The sequence below is a fragment of the Dermacentor andersoni genome, chromosome 3 (genome assembly GCF_023375885.2).
Source record: "Dermacentor andersoni chromosome 3, qqDerAnde1_hic_scaffold, whole genome shotgun sequence".
NCBI lineage: Eukaryota > Metazoa > Arthropoda > Arachnida > Ixodida > Ixodidae > Dermacentor > Dermacentor andersoni.
Window position 1 is genome coordinate 209,822,090 of NC_092816.1, and position 27,204 is coordinate 209,849,293.

Below are 27,204 nucleotides of genomic sequence, written 5' to 3' on the forward strand. Positions count from 1 at the left end.
TGTATCCTGTTATCACTTGTATTTTCACATTTCTCTTAACGACACATTACGCCCTTATGAAAATGGTTATGCCCTTTACGTTTACTGTATGTTTCCCGCAGTTCACATGAGGAAATGTCCTTTATGTTTCCCCCATGTTGAAATTTGGCCACTGCTTTTATGTTTCCTTCATATGTCCTACCTTTATGTATCCCTTATGTTACCCTACTTTATGTTTCCTCTATGTTGAAATTTGGCCACTGCTTTTACGTTTCCTTCATGTGTCCTCCCTTTATGTATCCCTTATGTTACCGTACTTTATGTTTCCCCCATGTTGAAATTTGGCCACTGCTTTTATGTTTCCTTCGTGTGTCCTACCTTTATGCATCCTTTATGTGGCCGCAGTGATTAAATCCTGTATTTTACGTAGACATGCATCGATGAAGAGTTCCGTGTACACATTTTATATTTATAAACTTTTCCTGAGTTAAAGAGCTTTGCATTGGTTTTCATTATACGGTTACTGTTTCCTACATGATGCAGCGCTGTTATTGGAACTCTGCTATGGCACAGAAATTCATGCCAATTTGTTCTAAAATTACAAACTAATTAGACTTCACAGATTATTTCAGTTTAACACTTGGAGTACCACTGTACGTTCCTCACTGCAGTGCTGCTGTTCTAGTTATGTCTTTGTTACTAATATAAAATGTAATGTTTGGATAGAAAGAACAGGTTGGCTCAGTGCTTGCACTTTTAAAAAAGTTTTGACTATACTTTGCAACGGTTTGTCTGAAACTACGGACAGTTTATTGGACTATCTGGATGTTACTTCAATTTGCCACGTCTGCTCACAGCAGACCTCTGGAATGTGGTGCTTGGGTGAGAGCTCACAAGGCACCTGAAAAACAAAACAAAAGCCAATCTTTTTCACTTATTCAAAAATATTCATATAAGCAAGAACAGCCTGGCCTGTATACACACAGCTAAGAAACGTGGAGCAGTCAAGAACAGCTCATAAAAACATCAGGGCAACACAGAAGCTTTTAAATAATTGTTGTTTGAAACAGACTGAGCTGCCAGTCCAATCAGGTATTAAACTGCTCAAAAATTCTTTTAAACATTTCTGCAGCAGCTGCTAAGTATAAGTAGTACATGACCTTTAGGAGTAGGCAACTGGCCAACAAATCTTTGTGTGCCTGCTTGTACAGATGTCTCGTAGTTATATCTCAAGTGGTTACACTGTTATATGGTAAAATTCAGGCGGGAATAAAACCAGCCGCAAACATCAGACTACCTGGGAAATTATCACCAAAACTTAAATATCTAGTAAATCAAACGAACAATCGATTACGAAGGGTCTAAAACCTAGGCCGCGATTTTGTAGCGATCCCTTTTCCGATGCTGCTCCTTTTGCTCATTGATCTGGCCGACATTCCGCTACCGTTATTAACTAGAACAGCCGTGGAAGGTGGGTTATAATAGTGGCAAACATCGAGCGGGAAACATCGCAAGAAAATCGCATCCCTTATTAGGCATTGCTACAAGTTACTGTCTTTAACAATCGCAGGAACTGATATCCTGTTCTTCGGATGAAAATATTAATGAAAACGAGCGTCTGATTGACATGCCTCGATTAAAAAGAAATTGCGCTGTTGTAATGTCGGTCTATATTTGCCCTACAATATAAAAGACAAATACGCGAGCATGTCGAAGAACACAAACAATGCAGACAAGTTCTCGCGAAGCTGGACTTCAAACTGAACACTATCAATAAAGTAATCTTCACACAAGCTAATATCTGTTCAAGTGTCAAACATCGCAGTCGCGTGCCAACTTGCGATTCCCGGGACACATCGACATGCATTACACACGTAACTTGCGGAAATTCATATCTACGGAAGAATTTCTTGCCGGGAAACTACCGAGAGAACAGTAACTTTCAGCGTTTACGTAAATATTTGCCCATTTAGTCCCAACAATCAGCGGTGGTAGCACATCACTCCATAAAGCAAGTAAGCGGTAAGAAATAATACATTTCACGGAAACTCCCCTCGTGAAACGCTTTGCTAAATGTGCACAGCAACATGGTCAACATACGTTCAGAAAGTGTTCTGCTGTCGTTCCACAAAGCTTACTACATGAACCATAAGCTGCGAGAATGCGCGCAAGCGTCAGACCTGCTTACCTTCAATGTGGTCAGCAAACGGCTCCTTCGTCTCGCAGGCACCACGCGACGCTCTTTCCGGTGCGAACACTGTCGAATTGCCGATGAACACCAGCGCACGAAAGCACCACTTTCAACAAATTCTTCCACGCACCATAATTCGAAGCCACAGTACCAGGTATTTCACGAGCGAACGCGGACAGGCGAGAACAAAGGCAGCTCGGACGGGCGCTGTAGTACACATAAGACACTGGCGTATCACAGGAAACATAAGGCGAACTAATGGCGTTACACGAGTCCAGAGGTTTCCTGATGGTTAATGCACACGATACAGATCACAGTTTGTTTAGGCACTTCGAAAATATGATTCAGTCACCGTGTAACTGCAACGAGCACTCTCACCGCGCACACCAACATAACGAGGCCCAGCTCAACCGTCACACTGCGGCAGCGCCGCACTGCGGTTAACAAGTGAATTTAGCCTCCGAGATCTACATTTTCTTTTAGGGCGTGCATATTGTAAAAGCACGGCCTTCGAGATTTAAAAAAAGTCGTAGCTGGAAGGAAGGCTGGTATTTAAACACAAATTGTTGAGTTTAAAGTGTCTTGGTACGCTGCCTTGCTTTTTGAAGTATATACAGAGATTTCAGACGAACTATGCGCGAACTTTTGCCGACGGACACGAGCCAATCAGTGCGCATCATGTGCCGCTCCGTTGCCTTGGGATGGCGGACGGTGTGCGGGCAGCCGCGATAGCTGTGAGACCCACCGATCAGAAATTCGCAATCACCACACACATACACGCTTCTTATGGCGCGCAGTGGCGTGGTTTTGAGAATGTCAGGCCTTATCTTGAATAGGCGGAACCATATTTCCTCGTAGCGTAAGGAATAAAGACGACAAAATGTGGCGATGGCTGGCTTGCAGCGGCAGCTGGAGCTTTGGCCGAAGTGAAACAGGCGTGCTGCTTGCATGCTCGCGTAATCAAATACGGCCATACTCCGCACACAACTTTCATACTCAACCAACTCACAATTATAAATTATTCAGTTGTACGCCCAAGCAAGCATTTACGGGATCCGCGCTGCCCTACTTCTACGCCTGCTAATATCGACACAGCAATGACGCGCACTTGTGGTCAGCGCGAAAGCGACGTGGACAAAAGGAAAAAACATAACAACACGGCGCTGTTTCTTCGGAGTGTTTCTTCCTTGTTTCCGCGTTGCTTTTGCGCTGTTGCTAAAGGTACGATGAATCGTAACCAACTCGCCCACTTTGCTATCTCGCTACAGCAATCACAGTCAGTTTTGAAAAGAAAGGCACCTTTAGCATCGACCGCCGGTTATGCATTAGTTAGTGACCAAGCTTTTGTGTATAATCTGTGTGAGGAGTAGAGAAAAGGCATCATGTCAAGGCCGAGGGCTGAAAAAAAAATATAGCGTAGAAAAAGCAACATGTCAAAAAGTGCTTCGAAGACTGCGGTTTTGAGGTAGAACAGTCGAAGCGTTTCCCAATGTCCGAGTTTTTTTTTGTTTCTTTTTTTTCAGTTTAGAGTATCAGAAACGTTACAGATATTCAATTTCAGTACATTCTTTCGAACTAAGCGTTCTGAAAGTTAGCGGTAGCTCCAGTTCAGCTTTGGAGGTGGCAGCGCTTGCATTTCCCGCTGACGGCTGCAAAGAAATCTTACGAGGGTAATATAGAGACAATCGTAATGTACGTATTAGATATTTATGTGTAATGAGGCTATCATGAAGCCAATATAACACCGCGAACAGCTACTTAAATGGTTGTATAATCATATACGCTCACAGCAAAACAGCGGATTGGCCGCGGAGGCATCCGCCTCTTTTTCGGTTCATGTAGGGCAAGCTATCGAACACTGCGCGTCGTGCCACCGCGTCTCCAGCCGCCGCGCAACTGTTATTTGTCGTGAGAGATTATACGCTGCATGAGGCTTTGGTGTACGTATGTACTGTTGATGGCGCGTGGTGATCAATACGGTCAAGATAGATAGGGAGGGGGAGGCAGGTGCACCCCCCCTTTTTTTTTTACTGTGATATGCCAGTAGTTAAAGTTAATACATCGTTCATGTAGACGATCTATCTGTAGCATGTGTAAAAAGATAATCACTGGGCGCACTCTATGTTACCTGGATGTGCCCTCGAGGGAGTACACAGCCAGGTAACATAGAGTGCCCACACAGGTAACATAGTGCTAATATATATATATAAGCCAGATATATAAATTAAGTAGATTATTTCGCAAACTGGAGGCGAAGCGGAGCATCTGAAAGATGCCTGCTATGAGAAGCGTCTTAAACATTCAATCAACTATATTTGATGGTCTAGCTGGCACAAAACTTTCATAAAATTCTTGTATATTAGGTTAAATACTGCAGATTTCTGCATCTGACTTGCTACTGGAGAATAGCAGGTTGAAAAAGTAAGAAATGCTTTATATATTAAGAGAATGCATAGCATAAATCATTATATACACCATTCTATTTCATGGCATGCTCGATTTTCCGCACAATATAAGCACAATTAGTGCCGGTCGGCATGTCTAGTGTGAGGGCGGAAAGCAGTGCCTTTTCCCTCAATCTGCCAGTGACTAACATACAGTACAGATAGATCTAACTGTACTATTTACAAAAGATGCTCACTGCGCACATTCTGTTACCTAGATGTGCACTCAAGTGCACATGTAGGTAACATATAGGGAGTGCATGCAGCATATATAGATTAATGCTCTGTTACCTACGTGTGCACTGAAGTGCACACCTAGGTAACATCCCGCCGTAAACACAAAGGGTACATTATACAATAATTATAATAAGGGTTGTTTTCTTGAGGCAAATGAAAGGATAAGTCAAGATTTAGTACTTACAATGACTCTGCAGAGTGTATCAATGGCTGTCACACAGTACAGATATATCTGCCTGTATTATATATACATACAGTTGTTATGTGCACTCTATGTCACCTACATGTGCACTCAAGTGTACACTCAGGTAACACGTAGTACACACCCAGTTAACATCCTGCCGTAAACATAAAGGACACATCCTAGAGGCATAATAAAGGTCACTTCCTCGAGGTATACGTTAGGATGAGTAAACATGTGGTACACACAAAGTTGGCGTCCCGGAGGTCACACAAAGGACAAGGAATCATAAAGGTCACATAGGGCACAAGGAGGAAACATAAAGGAAACATAAAGGCAATGACCATTTTCATAGGGGTGGGCCAATACTACCTTCAGCTGAAGGCCAAACACTATGCTGTCCAACGTACACGCATTTCATAACACGGAACAGTTGACTTAAAGTAAGATCAACTGTTTAAAAGTGCGGTTCACTGGACACAAAGCAAAGCACATAAACCTCAAAAACAAACGTTTTGCGGAAATGATGACTTGACCCAATTGGTACTAACCATAATGCGCCACCCAAGAAAACTGCATATACCGGGCACCACTTTAGGTACTGTGATCTCTTCAGCTACACAATCTCGCACGATGTGCTCAATCTGCTTCTAAACCCTGGAAGGTGTTCATGATACTTTTAGAAAGCTGGGCAAACTTGAGGAGGACCTTAAATGAGTCAAAGAAGTGAATCAAACTTTTAACAATTCCCCTCTGTTCTCTGGGGATGTAATGGTGAAGGCAAATGATGTATTGGAACCGTGTTTTAAACCGCGCAACAATAGAATGCTATAGGTTTGCAATAATAATGTGACAGAAAACAACCTAGTGAATGCTTGTATAAACTTGCACCAGGTGCTCGTCGTTATGCGGAGGCGCACACCTTCACCCCTCTACGGTGTACCAAGTTTTGTTGGTTTGTTCTTTATTTTTGTCACACAGCAATTTACATGATACACGTGTCCGGAAATATGTCATGCTTGGCTCCTTCATTATACTTATTTTCTTACTGGAATACAGATGCCTATACAGGTTGTCCAAAGTAACTATAGCCAAACTTTAAAAATATACAAATGCCAAGTAGCTGGACAGAACCAAGGTAATGTTTGCCGTCGCTTGGCAATACAATGATTATTTTTTTGCGTTTTGTCGAATTGCATAGCGTTAATTAACCAACTTCGCATAAAATATAATTAGATGAAAAGTGTCAATGAGAAAATTGTAGAGCAGCATGAAGTCCTGATACAGCTTTCTGGTGCTCAATACGTGCTACATAAAAGTACTTTACCACGCATGGAAGAAGCCTGCAAATACACACATTTTGTAGCAATTTTGCGTAAATTCGTGGGCTTTCATGCTCAGAAAAACATATTCTTGTAGCACGTATTGAGCAACAGAAACCTTTATCTGCAGTTTTTCATGTTGCTCTACAATTTTCTCGTTGACACTTTTCATCTCATTTTAATTTTGGAGAAGTTGATACATTAGGACTAATTATTCAATTAGGCGGAATGAAAATATTCTGAGTATCTCCAAGCGATGGCAAACATTACCTTGGTTCTGTCAAGTTACGTGACACTTGCATAATTTTAAAGTTCGGCTAAAATTACTGGAGACACTCTGTATATGTTCTTTCCCATGAAACAGGTGTCACAGCAATAACTCTACGTGAAGCCGCTAAACTGGCCATTGCATGTAGAACACACAGGATCAAAAAGAAATACTCTAGGCACGAGCATACAAGGCGTCTGTTGCTGCAAAGGGGGACTGCTGGAAGGCGTCTCGTTTCTGGCTATGAAACAGCTTCATCCTCGCAGCTGGCAAGGAAACGGCTGCTGTTCTGAAAAACAGGGGCGAAATCATACATTGCGATGATCACATAGTGCACGCAACAGCTGGCCGCAAGTTTATATTGGATTATTTCCGCTGCAACATTGAGTTTTGTGTGTTGCTCAGTTTACATTACTTATTCATTACGCTGGCCACAATTTTATATCTTAACAGGCTTTGCCCTTTACATACTAAAACCTCATCTATGTTATAGACTTATGCACTTAAGCCACGATATGTTTACTAATCACCTTCTTGGCTTCTAAGACAAATTACTTGAGCCAAAAGGACGCATAATTAAAGAGTGTTACTGATATTGGGTACAATGGTACTATCCCTTTTTACAAGTGACAATGGCGGATCTAAAGCCCATTTTTCTCTCAGATTTGGACTGATCGGCCGGCCATTTTTTTACTAGTAGCAGAAGCCTCGTTATTAATACTCACGCAAGGTAGGATGACGCTGTGAAGTGTGATATGAGCCTCAGCTAGAAACACAACTCCTTTGTGTTAATTTGGCATTCAGAAATCAAAACTGAATATTTGTACTCAATGGCAGCAGCAAAATAATTCAACATAAAAAAAGTGGAGCAGTCCAGTGCACAGAGCCGTCTGTTGCATAACACTGTGCGGGTAATGGCTATATACATATAGCATAGTCTTTGCACAGGAGACATAGTGACAGCCTTAGAAAACAACACAGCCACCGAACCGTGCAGTCGCATGACTTAACGTTGCCAAAGCTATCGCTCAAATTAATATGTCTTGCCATGGCAACCAAATAGTTTTTTGGCCCATGAGGTGCCGGCACCACCGGTACCCACCTTCGCCGGCCACCGAGGGTCGAGTGACGGTGTAACCCTAATCTGAACTCAAGCAGAACGCCTGTTGCCCTCAAGCAGCACGCTAAGTATGAAGAGTTTCTTAAATACATCACGACACCATCTCCGCAATCTGGATGGGAAGCTCGTTCGGCGTTGACCCGTAGTGCCGTTAGAATCACAACACGCTCTTCATAACACTAACGCGCAGCCGATATTTGTCAACTGCAAAACAAAGACAATGGGTGCAGGCTCGCCAAAATGCGCGGCTACGCACAGTAATCGTGTACTGCATGCAGAATCAGCCACGGGGGTGCGATGGGAGCATACCGGCCAATCTACACACAGTGTGCGCTTAGTGAGCGACTCACTGCACACAATCATACGAGCCCGCGGATTGGCACCATGTACGCGACAGCTAGGAAATACCGCATACAAAGAGTGCCACTGGTTCTTCCTCAAGTGGTCGCTGTACAAACACGCACAAACGCGCTTCGCTGTAAACTTAACGAGGTGACTCATTTTAATAACGCAAGGTAAGGCGGCGAAGCTTAGCTTACGTCGCAATACATGAACATGTCGAAGGCTCATAGCCATTCAATTGCCAGATCGAAAAGTCATGGCAAAGTCCCTGATCATCTAAAATCATGACAATTAAGTACTTTGGCTTCAGTCTAAGCACTCAAATCGCATCTAGCACGACAAAGCTCGCACAGTAATTGTGAAAAATGTTATTATATGGCTAACTTTTCTACTGAGGCCTTCAGTAACTTAAATCAGTGCGTCTGCTCCCTTGGAACACATACGCACTCATAGAAGGAGCAATGGTAGTTGCAAATCACTTACCGTGGAATCTTGGGGGTCCAACATTACGAGACACCAACAGCGGTAGCGAAATTTGGAGGATGCTGAAGGTTGGTCTTAAAGATTGGAACGCAATATCATTCAAAGATGCCTCACTGCTGCTCACTCTTGCCGGCCACTGGAGCGTATGTAACCGTAATGTTTACCGGGGAACGCTGGCCGCAAACGCTATGCACTAAGGCGTGCTTTCTGGCAGAAACTCAGCCTCTGGCGTGGGCCGCGATGCGACGTAGGCGAGCGCCTGCCGGAGGTATTGCAAGAAACCGGGCGCTCCGCTCCCTGGCCCCCGAGACACACGCTCGCCGGCGCGCGCAAATGGCCGAGGCCGTGGCGGGTGGTTTGTGAATGGTGGAAACGCTGGAAAAGGGGTTTCTTTGAGTTTTCACGTAACATAATTACGTTTTTTCGCATGGTCAAATTACAATCCGAGAGCCATCCTTTCTGTAGGTTCTGTGTAAGTCATTGTTTACAATTTCTCCACGCATTTTAGCTTGAGAAGTTCAATTAGTTCAGGAAATTCCTTGCCCCACCTGGAGGCTATTCTGCGACACGGGCAGTTTAACGCTATCGCGTTAAAATGCACCGTTACTAGGGATGGCTGCCACTTGTCGCTTTTAGCGCTCGCGTGCGCGCTCCGAGGACCTGTGCTGCATGTGTCCCTCCGCACATAGTTTTGGCTTTCGGCTGCTTTCGCCATCCTCTGCAGCGCCAAGGCGCGGCCACTCCGAAGAGAAAAACAGCGCGGAAACAAATTGTGCGGGGTATTTCGAATCTGACTGCAGAAATAATTCTACTGAGATTGTCGCTTATAATGACAGGCGCGTTGGTCACGGCTGAGTTATTCTTTTCGCTGGTTTGCTCATGTCAGATGTGGGCGAATGTCCACACTCCCTACTACCCTAAGCCAGAGTTATTTTCTTAAAACCACAACTTTACAACCGCCATGCGCCTTAATGTTCGTCTAATAAAGGTGGGGAGTCAAATAATGGTTCTAGCTTATTTTACTTCTCGTCGGAGTACTCAGTTTGAGCTGGTAAAGAAAAAGGACATGTCAGCAGTTTAAACGCCCGTATAGGCTAATTTGTGTTTACGGTGTGAGGTGCGTTCGAACGCGTATACAGGAGTGCTGGGTATCGTGTCAGCTTAACAACAAAGCGCCAACGATGGCAACTATCAGTAGTTTGTTATTTAAAAACCGCTAAAAACCGAAGCAGTGTGTCATTACACAATTTCGTTCAAGAATACATAACTTATGTGCCCAGTAGAAATAGAAATTCAGAAAACGAAAGAATTTTAGTGTCTCATGCATGTGTAAACGGAGCAGTTCACGGATCTGTATTCCAGGCTGTGACACGAAGCAGGCATTTACGACTCCGAAATATAACGTTATTTAGGACAGGACACTAGTATCTGGCTATAACTGCGTCAATCATTTAATATTCAACAGCGCCTATATTCCGTGTTTACTGACACCAGTGCTGCACAAACAAAATCAGCTAGCGAACTCCACCGAGAACAAGCACGAGCACAGAATAAAACGTGTGCCCCAGCATCAAAGAAGTTGAAGCAACGTCTCGTCCAGTGTGACCCAGCTCTTATCCACAGATATCAACGGAGTCCCAGTGATTGCCAGCGAGCGCGAGGATCGCCAGTGTAGTTCAGTGTCAAAACATGCGTTCGTTTCATGCTGGAAGTTAGTGCAAGGTTCCAGTTTTTTGCATCAGGGCTGCCATTATATAGCTCGCGTGAAATAGTAACACATGGTGTTTAAACTTGTACGAACACTCTGCTTTACTGTGTGTACAATAGAAAACCTACATTTTCCATCTGTGTACACATTTATTGCACGTGCATTATATTAGGCATTAATATAAATTTATGGACATCGCTCACTATTCTGGAAGACAACCGATTGTAAGCTACGTTATTGCTCCAAATTTCGGCAATGATTTAAGCCTTTGTTCAAATTTAAAGTAGTAAATCCACGTCCTTGTCGCATTTGAAAAACCTAAATATAGACACTGATCATATAAAGTGTGTATGTCTAGTCAACCTTACAGTGTTCATGTATCGCACGTTGTCAGTGACAGAGATGGAAAGAACATTCCAGAGTGTCTGATTCCAGAGAACTTCGTTCTGTGAGATCACAAGTGTTGGAAAACGTTCGAAAAGTTATATATAAACAATGTTTTATTTCTGTAGGTGGATGACATCTGCGCGTTAGTCTACGCGAAGCAAAGGTGCCGGTTCCTGCACACCGGCGTAAGGAAAGTATTCGGAACTACGCTCAAACTGAAGTAAGTAAAAGTAAACTCATCTTCTCGTGTGCGTCTTGTTATGGTACTGGTACTTGTCGTAGAGGCAGGGCTTTTTTCTTACAGGTTGCTTGTACATGACGCGCAAATTTGTCATTGTAGCAGGATTGTTTATTCAAATCTTGTAAAGGCATGTTAGCAAAGCATAACTGAACTAAATAAACATGGGGTATTTATAGACGCAGCAAGCACTTGCACACATTGCAGCGTCTATAGTGCAATACTGACAATGACAATAAGACGATTTTTTGCATATGAAGAAAACAAATGACGATAAGGTGGGTTATTCGCATATAAAGAAAACATGACGTAAGTATAGCACGCGCACTAATAAAAGACCGTCCTTGTGTGTTCTTGTTAAAAAAATTGAATTAAATTATGGGGTTTTACGTGCCAAAACAACTTTCTGATTATGAGGCACGCCGTAGTGGAAGACTCCGGAAATTTGGACCACCTGGGGTTCTTGAACGTGTACCTAAATCTAAGTACACGGGTGTTTTCGCATTTCGACCCCATCGAAATGCGGCCGCCGTGGCCGGGATTCGATCCCGCGACCTCGTGCTTAGCAGCCCAACACCATAGCCACTGAGCAACCACGGCGGGTTGTGTTCTTGTTAAGTGCTCTTGTTTTTCGACGTCCCAACAGCCTACACGCTGATGCTGTTGCTCCTACTATACCACCTACGTATAACTGGAGAACCTTTTGTCTCTACTGCTGTTCAGATTTCAGACACCGCCTGCTAGACCTGAGCCCCGAATTGACCGCTGTTCCATCTCCTCTTACCATAGAAATTCTTACATCGGCAAACCTCCTTTCTTCACAAATCTCATCAAGCATTTCCAAGGTGACCTTTCGACACACTTGCGCTCCAGACATCCTTCAGACATCTTCCAGACATCGTTTCAGACACTCAGGCGTGACTTCACCAATACGAATAGGTTGCTAAGGTGAACCACTCGAGCGCAGAACAGAAACTTGTAAGCACCTATCTCTCTCTAGAAGACAGCCGTCGCACATGATTTTGCAACAGAGAGGCAATCTTTAAAACTTGAAACGACTCCCGACCAAATTCCTGGAATATATTCTATAGGTTAAACCAGTGGGAGCATGCACGACAACATATCCAAGCGCGTGTTGAGAAACCCAGCAAAAGCGTTGGCATGTTTGCGGAGAATATGGCATGTTTTTCGCACTGAGCTGATACCTGCATTGCCTGCTAACCACTGTAGCCAATTTTATAGAAGAGACCACTGAAATCGAACGGGCGCTTCAACAACGCCGCCAGTCTTTTGAAAGAATGCCCAAGAAAACACCCGATGAGTGCCCCGCTCAGAATGCCTCCACTGGAGAGCGCCCTCTTCGGGAGCTCTTTCCCACAATATTGCGGAATGAGCCACAAACCTTGGTTGCTCCTTCTACCGAGCCGGCAGTCTTTTCTGTTGCTGATGTCGTGAGCCAGTAGTTAAGACAAGCCATTTCGTCGCCTGCACCGTGCTCCAAAACACGCTTGTTGTATGTCGATGTGGTTAGTCGTCCTCCATTTTCAATGCTGAGAGTGCCTTCTGATCCAAGACCTATTGACACGCCCTATGGCAACGGGAGCTTTGGAGACGACAGCCTACTCGCCGAGCAGACTTCTGGAGCATGGTTGCCTGTAAACCTCTCAGCGTCTAATGCGTGGAACCGTGACTCATTGCTCATTACTGGACTCATCGAGAAGTTGTCCTTCGGGGAATTTTATATCTAGCTTGCCCACGCTTTGGGGATCAGCTGTCGTCCAACCAAGCCTCTTCGCGACGTCGTCACTAGTAGTCTGCGTCACCTGTGCGTTACCGTTCCCTCAGGCGCCAGACTTTCGTTTACGCATAAGGTCGTTCCCTCAGTCCACGCCGTGAAATCTAAAAGCAGCAACCTCTGGCGGCATGGTTGCGAACTCTCGAGAAGCCGAAAACACCACCCTCCCTCAACTGCAGTGAGAAGACTGCTACGAATAGGACAAATAGTAAAGCTGCTAAACATGTTCGTGCCGACCTTACCCATCTTAACAACGGACACCTCGTGACAATACTTCTGAAAACCGGCGCAGACCTCTCGATTGTACGTCAGAAGCTCCTTGACGACATTAGAAAGGTGAAAACACCATGCACAGGGCCACACATAAGTACGTAAATGTAATGCGAGCCTCCATATCGGTAATTGCCGCTTTTTTCCATGTTTTTCAATCTCTGCGATTGCCTCAAGAAACTCATCTTGGGCAAACATTTCCTGCTTGATTATGGTGCAGTTTAAGCTTCCTGGAAGATTTGACAGCACTTCCCGCGAGTCCTGATGGAAAAAAAAAGCAATGAGAGAGAGAGGGAGTATATACAAGTAGCCAATGGCATGGCGATCCCACAGCGAACGTGTTGCGTTGTGTACGTGTCTTGCGAGAGGCCCTACCATGAAGATGCAATAGAGGAAGAGATCAGCACACTACTCATCGCACAATGCGCTTCAATTGCAAGGGAATTTGCGACAAATAATTAGAACTGCGAAAGTGCTCCCTATGAATTTCATCAAGTAACGCGGCCACATCCCAAAGTGAACCATCCCTGGGTGTTGCAGGTTTCACACAATTGAAGGACAGTTTCTGTGCAGTCATATCACGGTCTTTCTGGCTCCGGCAACAATGTATGTCAGCTTTGCCTCCACTCTCTGGCCTTTAAGTCTTAAGGCAGCACCTACTGGACTTCATACAAGAGTACAAGGATTGCTTTATGTCCACATCAAAGGTCAAGCGAAAACATTTACTGCGCGTCAGATTATTAAGGAAGATGCCACAGACCAACTCGGCAAAATCCGTACCATATGGCCCCGAAAGAACGTGAAGAAACACGAAAACTAAGTAAAGAAAACGATTGAGCATGATCTGATTCGAAGAGTACTAGTGGGTGCCCCATGGTGTAGGTCAATAAAAAAGACAGCACTTTGCACTTCTGTATCGACAACCGTAAGTTGAACCAAGTAACACCAGAAAGGCGTCTACCCGTTACCACGCTTAGACGAGTCACTATACTGGCTGTGCCACATATATTTTTTTCTTCATGGAACTACAGAGAAGCTATGGGCAGGTAGAAGTTTATGAGAGATTGTGAAAAAACCGCCTTCGTGCCGTCTGAAGCTACGAATTTAAGGTACTTCATTCTGGTTTCGGTTCAGCACCGGCAATTTTTCATCGTGTAATGGGCAACGTTTATTCAGACAACGTTCATTCAGGTTTGAAGTGGCAAACGTGTACGGCGTACCTGGTTGACGTGACTGTCTTCTTAGCTTCATTTGAAATATACTAAGCCGGCAAAGCTTAGTGGCAAATACACTAAGTCGGCTTCGTTGTTTCGAGTCATATTGTCACGGTGCTACCAACAGAACGACGGACGAAGACGACGATCATCAGTGGGCATAAGACGACACGACGCAGTACTGCTAGGCTAGACATTCCGCCATACTGAGGTGGCCATGCTCGTTTATAAAATCATTTTGGTGCAAGAGCTGGGCTTCGGCTTCAAATGGAACTCCACAGCGGACAGCGCCCGCAATGCCGCAACCGTCGGTCATCTTTTCCCAACCTCGCGACGCTGGGACCCTTAGTGGAACCGAAAGCATGGACTTCAATGATTCGCTCGGTAACTACGAGGGCATTTCTGCACAGAGCTGTTCGGACCCGACCGTGATGCTTGTAAACATGCTTTTCTGCTCCAGAGGGAAGCTCACATTTTGTATAAGACTCAAGAGCAGGAACGGACCAGCTGGGACTTGTTCAAGCAAAAGCTACGTGGTCTCTTCGGTCAGGTCACTGGTCGCCAGCACGCCGCATCGCGGGAACTCTTGTTTCGGGCTCGCACATCTACCGAATCCTATATCACATATAAGATTGATTTTCTAGCCCTGCAATGCCACGTCGATGTCAATAAGTCTGAGGCTGACAAAGGAAGCCCCGTCCTGAAAGGCATCGCAGATGCTTCTTTTACGTTGACTGTTTTCAAGTTGAAAAATTGCTGCACTGTCAACCAAATCATCAAAGACTGCTGACGTTTCGAAGACGCAAAGAGCCGTCGCATCGCCCAACAGCTCGTGCGGCTTCCGAACACCGATGCTACATCATCCCGCGAAAACGCTCATTCGTCCCTTCAGTTATCCACAGCTGATAGCCTTGTGCGGATTGTGCGTCGCAAAATCCAGGTGGTATCGCCATCTTCGACGTTCGTCCTCTCTTCTGAGGTTTCAGGGTATTGTCCAGGAAAAACGGGCAAATGCAGGATCCAGCCTGTCTGTTTTGTTATTCGCCCTTGGTTTAGCTTGACTGTTTCACCTCCTCGATCACCAGCGATGTTTTGGTACTTTCGGGATGCGGCCCAATGGCGAAAGCCCGAGCATAAGCCGATCTGCTTTCAATGCAGCGGCCTGGACCGCATTTCCCATTGTGATCGTTATAGGCATCCCGCCTCTCCTGGCTCCACATATTACTACCGTTTCAAGATTATTTCCCTTTGCTATTTCACAATGGAAAGGACCTAGTGTACCATCACGCTCGTACATCGACCAGGTACTCCAGCCGTTCAGCGTCACTACACCTCTCTCCACGATCATCTCCGGCATTTATATATTCCGGAGGTGATGCTGCATTGGACCGCTAACCTCCACCTTACCCTGCCGTTGCATCTGAACCTACTCGCCGTTAGAACAGATGCCTTACCGGTCACTACCTTGATTGACACCGATGCGCACATCTCCGACATGAGCGCGGATCTACGAAGGCGCCTAAGGGAAGTGCTTACACTTGTACTTACGGTGTTAATACAAGTGTAAGCACTTTCATTAGGCGCCTTTGGAGATCCGCGCTCATGCACTTGTTCAGGCAATCAGCAAACTCCTCTCCTACTTACATGGTCGACTTTTCACTATTACGAACAATCACCACGATCTCTGTTGGCTACCTACCCTCAGGTTCGGCTACGGTGCTAGGCCTTCCGTCTACAAGAACGCACATACAATGTCGTTTACAACTCAGGCCGGTTACACCAGGACGCTGCTTGCTTGTGTCGGCACCCTATGGACGCCCCAGACATGGATCATGCAACTGCCAGCATTTTGACGCCCTCTGCCTTTGGGCACATAGCGATGACCAGCAGCGCAATACAACCTTACGAGATCTAAGTAGCCACCTGTGTTCTCTCGCGTCCGACCCTGCACTTCACATGCTCGTCCTGGATGGCACCTTACACCACTTGAATATGCGCCCCGAGAGCAGCGAACTGCTGATTGTCCTTTCCTCTGATTTCCGAGCGGCTGTACTCACTCAATCCACCATTTCCCCATTGCTGGCCACTTTTATGTCTGCAATGCATACGATCTTGTCAGGCGACGATTTTTCTAGGCTGGGTTCTACCGTTCCGTACGAAGTTATGTCCCTGCCTGCTAGTCCTGCCAACGTCGTAAACGGCCAACTTTGCTTACTGCTCAACCCCACAAGCGATGTAATAAGCCTGCAGAACTATTTTGCCATGATGGTGTTGAATGCCTAGGCTCTTTTCCCATCTCAATTGCGGAAAATAATTGAGTTGTCGTAGCTACGGATTGCCTGACCTCTTACGCCATCACAGGAACTAGCGTGACCAGTTGCGCTGCAAATTTTGCGGACTTCCTGCTGCGAGAAATCATTGGATGCCATGGAGCTCTCTGACAACTTCTCCGAGACTGGGAACCCTACTTCTTGTATACGGTTAACGAAGATTCGCTTAGTTCTTGTGCTACTAAGCACAAACATTAAACATAGCGCCATCCGCGATTGCATGGTTTTACTGAGCGCCTGAATCAAACGATCACCCATATAGTGGCGATGTATATTTGCTCAGATCGTCGTGACTAGGACATTGTCTCTGCTTCGTGAAGTTGACGTACAACTTCTCATGCCGTGACACAGCTTGCCACTCCCACTTCTGTCCTCTCGTTGGACGTGAACGAACGTTGCCTTTCTACATGATCTATCGAACCTCTGCAAAGTCCTTGTCTCACTATACTCACGACGCCATACCAATAGCGGCAAACGCCCGCCAGGTTGCTTGCCTTCGTCTCCCTGCATCGCAGGCATGGCCAACGTCCCTTGTGGTAACCATCATCAAGTCCTCTACTCCAGTTTTGGGTGACTGATTCTTCCAGCGAGTCCTTCACGGCATGTGGACCTGTCAGAAAAGCAAAATATTGATGAGGGTTAGTTAACTATTCGCGCTGTAGAACCTCAGTTAAAAATAATAGAGAAGCTGTTTCCCGATACTCTGGCCCCTGCCACACCTCCAGTCAGCCAGGCAAGTCACTTAAGAAATTGCTCCACTCGATGCTTGACCAAAGATGCTGCGCACCTTGCCCTCGTCCAGCTATGCTATTCGGCCGCTTTATGGCTGGCGCCGGGTGCGCCCTTTGGCTGCTGCAGGTAATGTCACGGTGCTGCGAGCAGAATGACCGACGAAGACGACGATCATCAATGGGTCGAAGACGACGACGTTTGGCTTCTACACTTGACTATCGGCCATACAGGCTGCGGTCATGCCAGCATGTAAAAAGCAACTATATTTTCATTTATGACTATCTGTACACGTATCAGCATGCTCGTTGTGGCCTGGCAGTGACTGTGTATTTCGCGAACGGGTGCAAGGGCAACTCATGATCGAAACTCATGAGCGAAAGGGGGAAAAGCGGCGAGACAGCACGGCAGTCAAGGCGCGGGTGGGGTTGGAGGGTGAGGGGGGGGGCTTCTACTTCGCCAGCAACTACGTACTTTGCGCGGCCGCGTGCTGTCATGCGCGCCGTATCGCGAAATTTAAGTGCCGGCGGCTTATACCTTTGTGCGTGCTGTGTTCTTGCCACTCAGTTTGTGTTGAAGCGATAGACAGCACGAAGGTCACTTCGCTCGCTGCTGCTGCTGCGTTTGCTCAGGCCAGCGTTTTCACTGCGGGTGTCCATAATCTTTGAGTTTGATGGGTTCACGTTCGCTTTTGCGTGCTGACATCATGCTTGTTAATTCAGTTAATAAGCGAATGTTCATACGACCGATAACATAACTGCTGCGTGTAGCAGTCTATTTGCTATCGCAAGCAATGCTCCGCCTTTTTGGGAAACTGTGAATTCTTACAGTGAAGGAGCATATAGTTACTCTCCGGCGGTGGTCGATGTCTGTCCGTCTACGCCTCACGCCGGCACAAAAAGTTAGCCGTGGGAATTGAACAGGCGCCTCTGACACCGCGGCTAGGCAGCTCCCAAGTGCCCCTTTATCTTGAGTTTCTTGCGAATGCTCTAGCTCTCAATATAATGTGGGTATCTTGGAAAAAAATCATACTACAATTTGTAGCTAAGACGATTTAACCATTACGTCAAGTTTCATCTGCTTGTCATAGTTAGTTACCAGTGAAGTTGTAAACGTCACAGAAATCCCGCCTGTTGTCAATACATGGCCGTCTACGGAGGGAGTATGGTTACAGAAAATGGCTTACAGAAATGACAAAACAATCCCCCCAAAATTATACTGACATCGGCCGCTAGGACGCTTCTATCATTTCGCCGAGTGTCATTTAGTTGTCACAATTGGTTGCTTCACAATGAAGTTGTAAACGTTCCAGAAATCCCGTCTGCTGCCAATACAAGGCCGTCTACGGAGGGAATAAGGTTACGGTAAACGGCTGCAACTCTTGTTTTGTCAAAACTACCCTGAAACAAATTAAATGAAAATTAGTCGCTAAGAGGACTCTAACATTGCGCCGAGTTTCATCTACTTTTCATGAATACGTAGTTCATAACGAAGTTGTAAATATTGTGGAATTCTCGTCTGGCGATGCAATGGTACTTGCTCATGTCACTACTTGATAAAAAAAATGAGAATAAATCAGTCCACAGTCATAAGATGTATTCGTTGTCTATGCACTTCAATAACAATAATAATAATAGTATTAATAAATTATGTTTATTTAACGTCCCCATGAACAAACCTAATGTCTGAGTGCTGGCGCATGCATATATTGAAATCCAAAAACAAAACGCAAAGACTGCGGGGTGATCAGATTTAAAAAAAACAAAAAATTAAAGAGAAATCTGCAATAGGCAAAGATACAACAAAGTGCAACGTAAATACAAAAGGAAGAAAGAGGAAAAGAGCAGTTTAACAATGCTTACAACTATAACAAAACAACGCAAAGCACAGAAAGCAACGATAACAGCGAGCTATTAAAAATATCAAAATCATGAAGATAAGCATTAGAAAGGCACTATCTTGTGTGGACGTTTGCGTGTTGTTGATGATAGGCAGAGACATGAAAAGGTGTACGTTCTCTGTGATCTTGAGCGGAATGCTTGATACAACTAAGGAGTTCGGGATAAGTGGGGGATGGGGATTTTTAAGAGAAACAGATGGTCACCGCGATTACGTCAGGAGAGAAGTAAGGACAATGACAATAATCCAACAGTGTTAGAACAAGCTCCAATGTCAGTGTTTGCAAAGCGATGATACTATATGCTTAAAAGCGTTTTTCTGGACCCGATCAATAATGTCACTGTTGGATCTGGAAAAGCCAATCCAGACAACCGACGCATATTGAAGTTGAGGAAGACATATAGCTGTGCACATTTTGCGGACGGTGTAGGAGGCTTGAATTGCTTCGATAGCCTGCAAACAGTCATGTGAGCGCATACCCCGCAAAGCAACACATTTAGTGGGAGCAGAAAAGCCTAAGGCTGCATTAAAAAGCACACCAATATCATTGATGCCAGAGACTTTGCACAACGGTACAGAATCTGCAGAATAAGAAAGAAATCCTTGCTCTTTCGCGCGTGGAAGTGATGTTCGCACCACTTAGAAAAGCAAACCAGGTATGACGTGAGGGTGCAACACTAATCAACAGTGTGAAGTTTCTTTAAAATTTTTACGTCATCGGCATATCGAAGGAAAGAAGATCTCTGAATAACGGAATGAACGTCTTTATTGAGGATGTTGGACCTAATATTATTAGGTCCATTATTGAAGAAGTGGACCTAATATTGATCCTTTAAGGACACCGCTAGGTGCCATGTAAAAAGAAGGCGCTTGGCCATTGACGTTAACATAGCATGATCTATCAAAAAGAGAACTGTGCAAGAGATCTACAACTGACGACTCAACATCCCAATGCTTTATAAAGGGACACTAACCGCAAATACTAAGTCAAGCTAAAGTGATAGATTGATGTTCAAGAATCTCTAAGGAGTCAATATTATCCGGAACAGGGCCTTAATTATTCAGAAATTGAGGTAAATGCAAGACATGATTACAGACTCCCCCGAACATCAAAGCATTTGCCCGATGACGAAAGCACTCCTCAGTTAAATTCTGTCACTATTGCTCCATTACTCGTTGCAAAAAAAACGTCCCTGTGTTGTATTATAATACAAAATAAAATGCTGCTTGTCCAGTGCTATATAATTTGTAGAAAAAAGAAGTCACTGAAATTGCCGTAGACAACGACGTGTGCGGCCAAAAGGTTTCATTTGCGCACGATTCTGCGCCACCCACACTTTCACGCTTCAGTACTTTCTTGAGCGAGAATTGCTGCGCTGGAATTACTGGCTCGCAAAACTCGCACAAACTGCAAGTAGCAAGGAATTGAACTTCCATTTGATGTCGCGGGATGCCCGAAAAGTCCGCGCCACTTGACCAAAAAGCAGCTGCAGCGGCAAATCCACCGCTCTGTCTTGACTCGGTAACGCCGTCTATCAGGCGCAGTTTTACTCGCTTACGGCAGGCAGCAAAGGGTGGTGATGCCGTATGCAACGCCACCGCTTCCCGGTTTGGGTGGTGGGAGAAAGGAATTGGAAAGAAAGAAAGGAATTTGGACCCTTCAGATGCAATTTTCTCGTAAACTAAGCCTTTCTTGACGCGAGACAAGCGTTGCAAGGTTTCCGGGATGGTGTTTAAACAGTCCACGTCGACTTAGTATTTGTGTTTAGTGTCCCTTTAAGCTTCTTCAGAAGCACTGAGTGAGTGGCAGACTACATCGAAGGCTTTCCTCAGGTCACAGTAAACGGTGCCAACTTGCCCCCTATGAAGTACCGGCGCGGATATCTGTGTCATGAAATTTGCAAGATTTGTGGTAATGGAGCGGTCGGTGAGAACATAACGCTGATTCGGATGGACTGAGTTCTTCACAGTAAACTACAATATGTTCTGAAGAACAAGCTCCAAAACCTTAGACGAGGCGCAGAGAAGATAAATCGGGCAATAATTCGAGACATCGGTTTTACAACCACACCTACATACAGGAAACACGCCAGCAGTTTTCCACGTCTGAGGGAAAGTGGAAGCAGTCAGCTTTGTTAAATGTACATGTCAATACAGGAGCACGTATGCTCCCGTCACTTTTTAGAATTGTGGAGGGGATGCCATCGGGGCCGCAGGATAGGGAAGACTTCAAGTGCTTAATGCATTTGAGTATGAGCTTTTCATCAAACAACACAGCACTAGATGTTGGAGCCGTCGTGGGGTGCAGACTCGCTCCAGCGCTGCCACCTGCAGCTTTATATGATGATGAGATATGGGTTGCAAAATATTGCGCGACTGCTTGGACTCTACTTCTCTAAAATTAAGCAGGCGAAAACACCATCCACGTATATTAGAGCGCTGGCGGATGTACTTCCGAAATTCCCCCCGCCAGTCGGCGGCGTTCTTTTGAAAGAATGCAATATATGATTCTTAATACCGCTTATAGAGGCGTTTACAGAGAGCCAGAAAAAAGCGCAATTCTCTCCGCTCATTACGCACTGGAATTTAGTTTTTGGAGGCGCGGGATCATTATGTTTAAGGGCGATTATGAGTTTAGACGCGAACCCGTGGGGATATTTAGAGTGTTAGCTCCGTACTGGGGAATGTGTTTGCGGGTACAGCTCAAAAGGAGCCATGCAAACTGATCTACTTGGTCACCAACACTGGTTTTGTTTTTAACCAATTACTTATCTGTAGTGGACTAGAAATTACATAAACCAAGATAATCACCATGCCTAAAAGCAAAGAAAAGGGATTCATTTGTGCCACTGGAAGAGCTCTGCTTCAGGACTGACACAGAGGCGACGCAGAGTTATCTTAAGTGATGGAAATAAACTTATCGGAACGCAGAAGGGACATGTCAGAACAAGAGACATCTAAAACTTCCAGCATTCGAGATCTAAAGGTCCAGAACCTGGCTACATGAATTGATCAAGTTATGTAGCTGAATAGAACAGAAGGACAGAAAGTCCAACAACAGGCTGCATTTCTTCCCTACGTAACGATTCTAATGAGAATATCTAAGCATCTTCCAATCAATTCAAGCTGTACTAAAATTACCAAGCTGGATAATTTTGTGCTTATTATGGGAACATATTCTTTCAATAGAAGAGATGACCTCATCAAACAACACAGGTGAAACATTCGGCTGTACTTAGAAAGATCTAATCAAAGATTTCCCGCATAAGCTAGGCTGACTTCTAGACAAATTAACTCATGTAGCATTTCACTGTCCCTGCCCCGAATCTAATCCCAGCGAGTTCTAATCACAGCGAATCACAGCTATCAGTATGCTGTTACATTTTGGACGAGACTCACTGAAGTCACGGTCACTGCGGGAGACCTTGCAGTTGGGTGGAAAGAAGTCGGAAGTGGAAATTTTATCGCAGAGCCGAGTTTCAGGAATAACAAAAATAGGAAAAGAATTGGAAATGACATTTCATAAAAACGTCATGCGCTTTGTTGTGATGTCCGTGAGCATTTTGAAAGAAGGTGCTCAAATTACACGCCACCTTGATCCTTCCGGTTATCTCCTAAGCATGAAGTATGTCGTCGTGTAGCACCTCACGGGGCGGCTTGAACACGCATCCCATTGGCCGCATTGACGGGGCGCTTAAGGGCATCATCATCGACGGCTACATGAAAAGAAGAATACGACTGGCATTTTGTTCTAAGACGCCGGCAGGAGAAGCGAGAAATATTGAAGGCCTTCGAGTGTTTCGTCAGGTTGGAAGTTGTTTCTGTGTTTAGCTTAGAAACAAAAATAGCCTTAGGACGTTGTGGCTGCTGAGCTACAGACAATGTCGAACTCCTTAGGGCTATGACTCAAGCACGAAATCACGTGGGGAAACGGCGGCTCGTTGTTCTGCAGGGCGTACAAGCACAGGTAGGTATGTCTCGTTGAGGTAGGAGTCGACAAGCGACTTCCCAGGTGTGGTACTTGCACGACGGCACAGCTCGTCGCGCAGGCAACGCACCACCACTCGGAGGAACGCGACGACTTGGGTTTGTTGTTCCACGCCACGGGAATGGTCTTTACGAAGGCATTCATTCTTCTCTTGCAGTTGGGGGTACTTCGCCGCTCGGGAACAAGATTACCTCTAGGGCGTCGAGAAGCAGGCGACGCAGACCGGCTATGTCGCCTTCAAAAGTCGCCCAGTGGGGCACCAAAGGGGCAGGGGTGTAGCCAGGGGAAGGGGGGAGGGGGGGAGCTTATGAGGTTCAGCTCAGCGCCCGAAGTTTTTTCGTACTGTCATGCACCACCGACCAAACAACCCTCGGAGCAGTAAACCGGAAATCATATTGGATTTTATATAGAATCTGTTTTTCACGCTCGACAAGGCATTTCGGCGTGAACATTGGCAACTGAGGCTGGATTTCACGGCAACGTCCATGCACCGGGAGTCACATAGTGCAAGGAGGCCCATCCGAGCACCAAGCTTTGAGGGCTTTTCGTGGTGAGCGGGTTCGTCACGGCATGTCGCGGAGGCCAGGGAATCTACGGAGCACATGGATTTCAATTCCGAAATTTTATGGGTATAAGGTTGTCAAACGTTTGATGCGAAAGGTCCATTGACAATTCCAAAGTTTTGGATTTTCAATTCCGGAACTTTGTGAGTTTAATGTTCTGATAAACATTTGACACCAAAGATGAATTGACTTTAATGAAGTCGTATAGCGGACGATTCGACGAGACAAGCCAAACCAAACAAACTGTCGGAAGAGCTGGCAAAGCACGCACCGAGCTCCAATGAGACTAAGTGTCGTTGTGGTTCGTTTGTGTCGTCAATCACAGTAAAGGATATAAACAATGTTTTCACCTGCGCCAAAGCATACATGTAAAGACATTAAAGCTAGGAAAGGTAACTACGTTCTTATTTATATTTGATACTTTGCTTTTAAATTAAATAATTGGGTTTTACGTGCCAAAACCACTTTCTGATTATGAGGCACGCCGTAGTGGAGGTCTCCGGAAATTTCGACCACCTGGGGTTCTGTAACGTGCACCTAAATCTAAGTACACGGGTGTTTTCGCATTTCGCCCCGATCGAAATGCAGCCGTCGTGTATACTTTACTTTTATTCGGTAGGACACATTGAGCCACTTTAATTTTCCTATTCTCGCTGCCCACGGGCTACCGGAGCCAGAAAGAGCGCATGCGTTCTTGTCATATTGCCCCTAATACCAGGCGGCGCACTTCGGTGCGCGTTTGGTTTTCTCCGGACGAGTGGATTTTGTCCTCGCAGAGTTTTGGATGCTTCCAGGCTAGCAGACGAGAAAAAAAAGAATAGTGGTTTGCCGCCATCCCCGTTGGGACTCGAGGTACTGCAACGCATTCGTTTGAGGGCATTACCTTCAACGCAGTATTGCCAAGTCGGCCAGTGGGCACCATTTCTCTAGCCCAAGGCTAGAGAAATCGGGGCCCAAGTGTAGACAAATACAAAAACAAAAGCGGAAAAGATTGTAGTCAAATATAGCCATGTTTATTTGCGGTTTTATTTGATATATATTTTCGCATTCGACTATGGCGATCCCTTTTTGCGCAACCCATCGTAAAATAAAAAAGGATCCGTGACGGTCGAATCTTGACGCCAACATGGACATCACGCTTGGACACAGAACACTTTTTGGTTGGCCCCGGCGAATGGCTGCAGAGGGCCAACCCAACGACAGGACTCTCGAATGTAAGCACGAATAAAAAAAAAATCATGTAGGAGGCCTTTAGGAGTAGAAAACGGTAACATTCAAACATCGTTGATTTCGTCTCATGCCCCCCGGCAGCTGCAGCTTATATAACCGTAATGCTTACCTGAAAGCGTTGTCGGATTACGCTGGGCATGAAGGCGAGCCTTCTTATTTTGTCTGTCCCCGGCACGACGGGCGCTGCCACCACCGCGGACGCGAGCGCCATCCGGATGGTGTTGCAAGGAATCGAGCACAGAGTTCCCCCTAATGTCGAATTCGGCAAATCATGCTGCTGCACCCTGGGGCACCACCCCTATGCTCCGTTTCATTCAATCATCGTCGCCCCAGGGTAGACCGGTGCGCGCCGGTGGGATTCGCCGAATTCGCCATAAGAGAGACTTAAACGGCAGTGAGAAAGGGCGTTTTTGTTTGAGTTTCCGCGGCACAGAAATGTTTTCATGTTTTCTCATATATATGAGAAATGTTTTCTCATAGATTTAAATTACAGTCCGACGCTATCGTGCCTGCTAGTCGCGTGTATATCGAACTTAAAAAATTTTCTCACGCGTTTTGCTATGACAATAATTTGTTTAATATCCCGTTGCTCGGGTTGACTTTTCTCATGCGGACAACGATGCCGACACTGAGCGCCGAAACCGGCTTTTCTGCAACATTTACCGCGGTTGCGTTAAAATTCTTCCCTCGGGTAAAGGAAAATGGCAGTAAACCGTACAGTGAGAAACATGGTGCAAACCGGAAGTGGTACCTCGTGCGATACTTTACCCACAAAGGATGGTCATGAACACACTGGAGCATGTCCTCTACCCGTGCTTCCCTTATTTCATACCGGCGCCATGATTACCCGACATTATGCTATTTCTCTACCTTTCTGAGCATAGCGACGTTTGTACAGTGTACTGTGAAACAGCCTCTACTCCCAGCCTCATTCCAATGCCTGGTAATCGGTTGTCAGGTAAGATGAAGATTAGCCGATGTTGCTGGCGCAGATGTTAGCACGATGAAGCGCGGTGTACCTTTAGGCACATCAAAGAGCAAAACCATCAGCTAAGACAACGGTGCACTAAGAGGACGGGGGCCATTTCGCGCGAAACACACGCACAACCCCGCTGCCGGCTTAGCCATCTTAAACATGGCCTTCGAGATTTGTTTCTATTGGATAAGAGGCACCTCTTATGCGTGGGTTACGCGCCATGTGCACGTATTGGTCAAACAAAGCCATGTCGCAGATTTTCAGTTTCCCAAACATAGTAACATAGCCAACTCGACAAGTCGACACCAAACATTTTTTACAATGAAGCTGCCCACCTCTGCCGTCCAAGGAAATTTTCGTGTTGTTGGCGTGATAAGCAAAAAACTTCCCTTACGTCAGCCGATACCGAATATAGTGCAATACCGGCCCGTACTGCGGCGGAGGTGAAGCAGGCGCAGACCACTCCCCATACGTGTGCCGATCCCGAAGACAGTCCAATATCGGCCCGACCCGCGGCTGAAGTAAAGCAGGCGCTAAGCACTCCCCATACGTGGTCCGATCCCGAAGATAGTTCAATACCGGCTCGACCCGCGGCGGAGGTGAAGCAGGCGCTAAGCACTCCTCATACGTGGCCCGACCCCGAATATAGTTCAATGCAGGGTCGACCGGCGGATGAGGTGCAGTTCGCCATTAAGGGGCCCACATACACAGCTTCGCTGGTCATCCTTCTTCACAGAGTAGAAGGGCACTGAGTTCTTTTCTGTAGCCCAATTTGGCAATATATAAGAAAACCTGGCAACCGTCCTTCAATGTTATTGCAACTTCTCTAGAAAGTCTTTTGTCTGGCCGTTGTAGGATGCTGAGCAGTACGGGCATCGTCCTCTGTGGACCAAGCGTCTCACGCTTTCTTCGACATTTCTTCAGTAGCCACATTAGGTGCACAAAGTAGGCATTCGATTGAGGTCAACATGGTTTCCTTTGTGCCTTTTTTTCATTTTGGTGCCTCCGCCCCGCACACACTAAAGAAAAATCATTGTGGCGGCGCAGAGAATTATCGCATAGTGAAAGCTCGACTCTGTTACTCCTATTGCGCAAAGTAATACTCACTCTTCAGTTGCTGGATACTCTTGTTATATTATTCCAATAGCAATTTTTCGGACACACCAGGCGCATTTCTGCCGTCACCGTCATGTTCCGTACGAAGTCCAAGCGCGATAACAACGTCACCGCGCGCGGCACGCTGTATGTGCGAGTGAAAGCGTGGGTGGGGGGGGGGGTGGGGGGGGGGAGTGGGATGGGTGCGCCAATCA

General features: G+C 45.8%; 1 protein-coding gene and 1 long non-coding RNA gene across 2 annotated transcripts in view; one reads left to right on the forward strand and one right to left on the reverse strand.

Moving 5' to 3' along the window:
* LOC126524719 (uncharacterized) overlaps window positions 1–27,204 on the forward strand; it is a 451,239-nt gene that overhangs the window by 253,914 nt on the left and 170,121 nt on the right. Inside the window, exon 10 of the mRNA XM_055067253.2 lies at window positions 10,788–10,882. Within this exon, the coding sequence (XP_054923228.2) occupies window positions 10,788–10,882 (95 nt within the window). The remainder of the gene's footprint in view (window positions 1–10,787; window positions 10,883–27,204) is intronic.
* LOC140216645 (uncharacterized) lies at window positions 766–2,566 on the reverse strand. Its single transcript, XR_011893215.1, has 2 exons — window positions 2,168–2,566; window positions 766–880 (listed from the first exon to the last, which is right to left on the reverse strand). It is a non-coding gene; the product is annotated as an uncharacterized lncRNA (long non-coding RNA).